The sequence below is a fragment of the Pundamilia nyererei genome, unplaced genomic scaffold, assembly GCF_000239375.1.
Source record: "Pundamilia nyererei isolate P.nyererei 1_Seehausen unplaced genomic scaffold, PunNye1.0 scaffold00083, whole genome shotgun sequence".
Lineage (NCBI taxonomy): Eukaryota > Metazoa > Chordata > Actinopteri > Cichliformes > Cichlidae > Pundamilia > Pundamilia nyererei.
In genome coordinates this window covers 2,793,039-2,799,550 of record NW_005187484.1, presented here as the reverse complement: position 1 = coordinate 2,799,550, position 6,512 = coordinate 2,793,039, and the positions used below count along the sequence as shown (strand labels likewise).

The 6,512-nt window shown below is 43.8% G+C and overlaps 1 protein-coding gene across 1 annotated transcript; it reads right to left on the bottom strand.

Annotated features, from left to right (window-relative positions):
* Window positions 1-7: 7 nt before the first annotated feature.
* Window positions 8-5,452, bottom strand: itm2ca (integral membrane protein 2Ca). The gene is made up of 6 exons (XM_005738376.2): window positions 5,176-5,452; window positions 3,343-3,486; window positions 2,968-3,156; window positions 1,851-1,961; window positions 1,215-1,365; window positions 8-1,051 (listed from the first exon to the last, which is right to left on the bottom strand). The coding sequence occupies exons 1-6, from the start codon at window positions 5,266-5,268 to the stop codon at window positions 960-962; spliced, it is 780 nt and encodes a 259-aa protein (XP_005738433.1). The 5' UTR covers window positions 5,269-5,452; the 3' UTR covers window positions 8-959.
* Between the last annotated feature and the right edge of the window lie 1,060 nt (window positions 5,453-6,512).

Below are 6,512 nucleotides of genomic sequence, written 5' to 3'. Positions count from 1 at the left end.
CCTCAACTCAGTCATTTTTTTTACTACTTTATTCACAGACAGATTTCATTGGCAGACAAAATATACAGATCACAGTTGGTTTTGTTCATCTAACATATAATACGCTCCCTTTCACTTGTTTTGACTTTAGTCCAGTCTCTGACTCTGGACTAAGGCTTTAAACGTGGTTTTACAAAACATTCTAAGAGTGCTGTTTCTCTTATACATAAACACATGCAAGGGAAAACAAAGGTTAGTCTAAAACGATTCAGAAAAGTAGTGGGGACGGGGGGGGGAAGAAAAAGTGTGACAAATTAGAGGTCAAAAAGAAATATGGGTCTGTGTTTCAGGGGCAGAATATTATTCCCAAAGAAGAAAAATAGTAAGTGTAATGCCCAATGCAGCCTGGTCTAAAGTCTACTGTGCGATAGTGCTTTTTAACAGGATGAAGGCAGAAGCGAGGAAGCAACAGGTAAGCAAGAGGCTAAAGATGCAAGCAAGCTACTAGTCATCAACAGTTACATTACACTGAACATGAGAAAATATAAATGAATCCATGTTTGCTCAGGAAGGCAATACCTCATGCTTTGTGTAGATAACTAAGGAAAACAACGTAACCTCAAGGGGAGCATAACAAAACAACATGGGGAGAAAGTCGTCTCCCCCGGCAACGGTAACCATCATACAAATCCCCAAAGAGGAGATGTCTTGAAATCATTATTTTTGGCTTAAGGCCTTTGCTACATGGAAAATCCTGTGACATAACCAGCAGCTTAGTATTGCATCACACTTTAGGGTAAATATTACCTAATTCGAAACAGAATAAAGGGGAGGTACTGAAATAAAATTAAAAACAAAACAAAAACAAGTAAAGTGCAACTCAGACATGATCAGATCCACAGGAGGGTGCTACAGTGGCTGGAGACATGACTGGTGATGTGCCTTTGTGTGGGCGGGAATCTCACAGATGACAGTCGCGTTTACGCTTCATCGCAGATAACCGTCTCCACCACAAATGTATTCTCAAAGTGGCGGATGTGGTGGCAGTCCTTCGTGTCACGCTTGTTGATGCCTATGAGGGAAAATGGGGCGAGACACAGAGAGGCGATCAGCCGAGTCGCTGAACTTCAGATACCATCACAGCTTAAACGATAAAACCTCTTAATCCCCCAAAAGAAAACAAAAACACAGGCATGTATCAGCTCTTTTTAATGGCCCCATTAACCCCAACGTACGCCTGCGGGTGACGCGGCGGTTCAGGCGGTACGTGTCCTTCCCGTTGCACAGGCGATAGATGAAAGGTCCCAGCTGACGCATGTTGTGCACTTTGCCGGTCACCACCATCTCTTCATGGATGATGTAGGTCTGAGGCAAGTATGTGCCCTTCTGCAAGAGACACAGTAACAAGCTCGGTGGGAACACAAAGGGGCTGATGATGCTGCAATACTAATTCTTGAGGGGACTGACATCTGTGGAAATTTTCCCGAGTGACTTTTAATGCTGGCAAATTGTAGCAGAGGAATGTTTCCAGTTAAACAACACCAAAATGGTGTTAATCCACCAAAATTAATTTTAACTTTGCCAAAAGTATCAACTCCTTCGAACATCAGCAAAGTAGGTTACATTTTTTTTTCTTTAAATTAAAAAGCTTGGGAAGCTGTGACAGACTTACTAAGCCATGCTAGTTGTTAGTGTGTCCACATAATAAGCAGTGTATCAATACATCACAGAGTACACCAACGATATTACAAATAAAGGAAGAAAAAAAGTGGGGTGGTTTTCTTCTTATTCATTTCTTACACTGCTAAATATGTTAGCTTCCAGCATTTGGTAACAGCTGAAGATGTTGCCTAAGATTGGGGCTGTGTTACCTTGACATTGATAAGCAGCTCCCAGAGGTTGCGCGGAGGCATCACGATGGTGGTGTTGAGCTCGATAACGTAGCACTTGTCCAGAGCAATGTCATGGTATGCAGTCAGTCCCTGGAAACAACAACAAAGCAATCTAATTATGACCAGTTCTCCATTACTGTAGAGTCTTTACCTTACAATGTAAAGCACCTTTAGCTGACTAGAATTTCATTTGGTGCTTTACCAATAAAATTAAACTCATTTAAAAACAAAAGCAGGTCAGTATTTCACTGACTGAACTTTGATATTTAAAGTAAGTCAGTAATGTTAGCCTTTCTGTGTATTTTGCAACATTTGTGGTTGAAAGATAAAGCCAATGTGGAATGGGTGAAGACCGCAGTTCCTCAAAAGGCCACTTGTTTACAAAACACAGTTTTGTGTTTTGTAAAAAAAATAAAAAAAAATTGTAAAAAGCCTTAAATATGAATGATTATCAGGCTCACTGTATAAGTGCATGGGGCTAAATTCCATCATTTATTTACTTATTTTCTCAGCACCAAGTAGCAGGTGTCTGTGTCTGCAGTGCAATAAACCCATGTAGTCTATGGATGCACTTTGCTAACAAAGCTAGTTAGCATTAGACGACAGCTTTGCACTTTGGCCAAATGAGCAATGAGTATACAGTATAGTTAGAGTCCACTTTCTGCTAGCTGTATGCTTCTTTCCGATGCTCTGCACTCACTCCCTCTGATGCAGCCGAATGAGCAATGAAATCTGCCTCATGTTCATATTTTTCCATTCTTGTCAGCTGACAAAGACAACGAATATGAAGTCTTGTTTTTAAAGCAGCCTATGAGCTGTGTGGAAAAACTCTAGCTGTTCTATACTCCTGGACTGCAGATTTTCATGAACTCAGACAAACTCCATGTTCACATTTACTAGAAGAAGAAAAAAAAAGAAGTTATCATACTGAAAAAATGTTACAACCCACATTTTGGCTCAGAACTGCATCTATATGCGTTGTATTTGAGGCTGAAACTTGAAATACACATTCTGGAGACATGTGAGTGTGGCGTTAATGTGTCTTTAAGGGGTAGAATATCAGACCTATATGTAACATGTGTATATTTGTCCTCACTCTGTGGAAATCATGGATTATATCAGCAGGGTCACTTCCTCCAAAGTGAGGCACGGGCACAGTGATCTTCTCGTAGTTGTCGGCCAGGTAGATGCCGACATTCTCCTCCAACTCCTGACGGCCACGCAGCGGAGCGTACACAGAGTCTTCATACAGCACCCTGCAGTGGAACAAGTTCTCCTCTGGGATCTACACACATGCACACAGATCAGCTTTTAATGCAACACAGCAGCCAAGAAACACGACTGCAGCAACATTACAATTATTTATTGTCTTTAAAAAGAAGGACATTTCCCCCCCCCCCCCCCATTTTTTAGTGCAGTGTTTCATTGCAAGGCCAACAAGGGCACACTGCAGAGAATAATCGGGTCTTACATGAGGTATGAAGTAGTAGCGGTAGACAAAGATGGAGGCTAAAACCAGACCAGCCATGAAGACCACCAGACCAAACGTCAGGCAGCACAGGCCATTGAGAGGAGACTTCTTGGGCCGCAGGGGTAGGACCAGCTCCTCCTCATCCTGGAGGACACCACAAATGCACACATTAAAACTTCGAGAAGTGCACAGAGCAGCATTTCTAGCCAGCTTCGATTCGATCGCGTGACGGGTGGCTGAAAAGAAATCTGAATTTAACTGCAGGAATTAGCAGCATGGATCTCGGACAGGAGGAAAGGCTGACGGAGACGGCGGGTAATGAAAACTTGACTTAGATAGTGAGTAATCTTCCCAGACGCCTCCAGTCTCGCAGCCCATCTGCTGATGCCACGCGCCCAGCCAGTGTTTGGAGGGTGGCACTACACACGGTTAGTCATTATTTTTGTAAAAGGAAACGCGCACACACACACAGCGAGTGGCTACTATCTGAGAACTGGCTCAGCGAATTACTGTAGATGTGCTGCAGAGTAACTACAGCAGGAGAAATTATCTTGTGAAAAGCAGACTGTAAGGAAACAAAGGGCTGCTATTCTTAGCTGGAGCTATGAAGGGAAAAATAACAACTGTGTGCATGTGAAAAAAAAAAACTCTTTGAGGATACCTCAAAGAAAAATGATGGCAACTGTGTTTGCGTGTGTTCCTATTATTATTAGTTTTTTAAAGGGAGAAGACTTCAAAATGCTTGAAAGCTTTCACCAACCACCCCCCTCACCCCACCAACATTGCGTGGTATGGCCCGAGTGCCTAATTCCAGGACACCGCTTTTGCTATTTGAGCTGAATTTGATTCTTCAAGCCTTTGTTCTTTGGAAGGAGCATTTGGAGGGTGCACAAGGACAAGGAGACAGCAGTGTATGTGTGAAGGCAGACTTTTGCAAGTTCTTTGTGTTCCTCCGTCCCACTGAGATGGGATTGTGGTGGCAGCAGCTGAGTGCGTGTCACACCATGAGGCCTTGTCTGTCTGTCTGTCTCCTGTTCAGTACATTTGGAGGAGCGCAAGTCACTCAGGGGCCGCAGCTCTGCACTCCTGCGATATTCACTTCCTATGCAATGCCGGACGCCTCCTCTGTATTCTGTCGGTGTTTGTCGTCTCTGCTGCTCAGCCATATATTTTTTAATAAGAGCGATGCAGGGGGATTCCGCAGCACAGCAAACTTCAGGACTCCGCAGCTCTGCCTCCCTTTAGAGCTGTGACAAATAATCCTGCATGCGCTGCAAGCCTCGGCAACCCATCTGCCATTTTGTCATCCCAAAGCTCTGCATTTCTTGCATTCTACCCCCCCTTTTTTTTTACCCCCCCTACCCTTTTTTTGAAAGCTTGAGGGTTTTGTTTTTGTTGAATACATCAGCACTGCAGGGGAAATCGACAGATAAACCAAGTACAAAGCCTTTAAATTGGTACATTGTGGCTTTTTTTGGGGGGGGGGGTAATCCCCCCAAAGCAGCCCTGATTAAAGAGCAAGCATTTTTGCACATTGGAATAACTTGCATCAAACGTGCACAAAGCGCGCTGGCGCACAGGAAAGCGTCACAGCAATGACATGTTTTTGTTCCCAACCAAATGTCGATAGATGCTGTCAAAAAAAGGGGAAAAAAATCCCCCTGCTGCTGCTTATGACCGAGCAGGTGCAGGCTGCCCTGCGGACCAAGCAGGCAGGTGAGCCTGCTGGACACACAGCAGGCATCGGGTTACATAAAGACCATCTACACACAAGAGTTGATATCATGCTCGATTATAATGGGTTAAATGTGAACAGGCGACTCTTTTGCTCACCATCGGATGAGGAATGAGGATCTCGGTCTTGTCGCCATCGCTCTCTTTTTCCACTTTCTGTCCCGAGACAGCCTGGAAACTGATCTTCACCATGGCTCCGGGGTAGTGGGGCGGTCACTGCTCGCCTGTCTATCCGCTGCAGGGGACTTCACTCTCGGGCTGTGTTGACGATAGCTGGCCACCTTTCTCAGACAGATCCCTTACTCTCGCCCTCTTCTCTGCTGTCACCACCGGGGTGCCTCTCTGTTTTTGTCTCTGCCCACCGGAAGTGTGCTTTTTTGTAATCGTCCTTTAAAGGACCAATCTGCCGCTTTACTGTTCAGAGGAACAGCTTTATTAACGAGACAAACAGTTTCCATATAAAACTAAGGCTGTCGCTATAATGATATTTTACAATAATATATGCTGATATATTCAAACGTATCTACCCCTCAGCTTAAATTTCTGCTTGAAATTATTAAAATCTTTTAAAATTAACTAAACCTATCAACAGAATATGAAGAAACGGCTAAAGTCTGTGTGCAAAATATCCATCTATCCATAATTAACCTAACCCCACTAATTGCATGTCTTTAGACTGCGGGAGCGAGTACCCAGCGATAACCCACGCAGACACGGGGAGAACATGCAAACTCCACATAGAAAGGCCAGATGGTGGATTCAAAACCACGACCTTCTTTCTGTGAGGCAGAGTGGTAACCGTGCTATGTATGCACTGTGTTAAAGAAGTATGGAGTGGCCGCTGTACTACCACTTTGTACCACAAGATGATGTAGTGAGTAATTATTAGTCTTTTCTCACACTTCTGACCCTGATCTGGTTGTCTTCATCAGTGACTGCATGAAACGGTCATCGGTCTGCATTCACACACAGCTTAATGTGTTCATTTCTCAGCGTCTCAAACTTTTTCTCAGACTGGCTCTGATTTCATGCACATACATGATCTTGAAGAGCACTTTATGGTTTGACACTTAAATTTTGATACTCAAGTAGTGATAGGTCAGTTTTCCAACAACAGTATTTCTACACTGGAATATTGCTATGTGGTGTGGTATAGGTCCTGCCTTAATATAGCGAGAAACCAGGGTTGTTTCTTCAGGAATAGTTCTCCAAACTCCTTGAAGGACATTCAAAGCGCTTCTTTGCCTTTTGGTATGTTCTCTGTTAAGATGACCCCACACTGCTTTCGTAATGTTGAGGTCCGGGTTCTAGGGACACCAATCCGTGACTTGTAGAAAAACACACAGTGGAACACTGTCTAGATATGGGTTTACTGCACTGGCAGAAAAATGAAATTACTGCCAATCAGATGCTTTCTAGATGATCTTTCACAGTGG

What these genes read in the sequence shown, in the direction of transcription:
- itm2ca (XM_005738376.2), bottom strand. Translation starts at nt 5,268, where the DNA reads ATGGTGAAGATCAGTTTCCAGGCTGTCTCGGGACAGAAAGTGGAAAAA. An exon ending in AGCTGCTTATCAATGTCAAG is followed by an intron (nt 1,366 to 1,850) that starts GTAACACAGCCC and finishes TGTCTCTTGCAG; the next exon opens with AAGGGCACATACTTGCCTCA. An exon ending in CCGCCGCGTCACCCGCAGGC is followed by an intron (nt 1,052 to 1,214) that starts GTACGTTGGGGT and finishes TTTCCCTCATAG; the next exon opens with GCATCAACAAGCGTGACACG.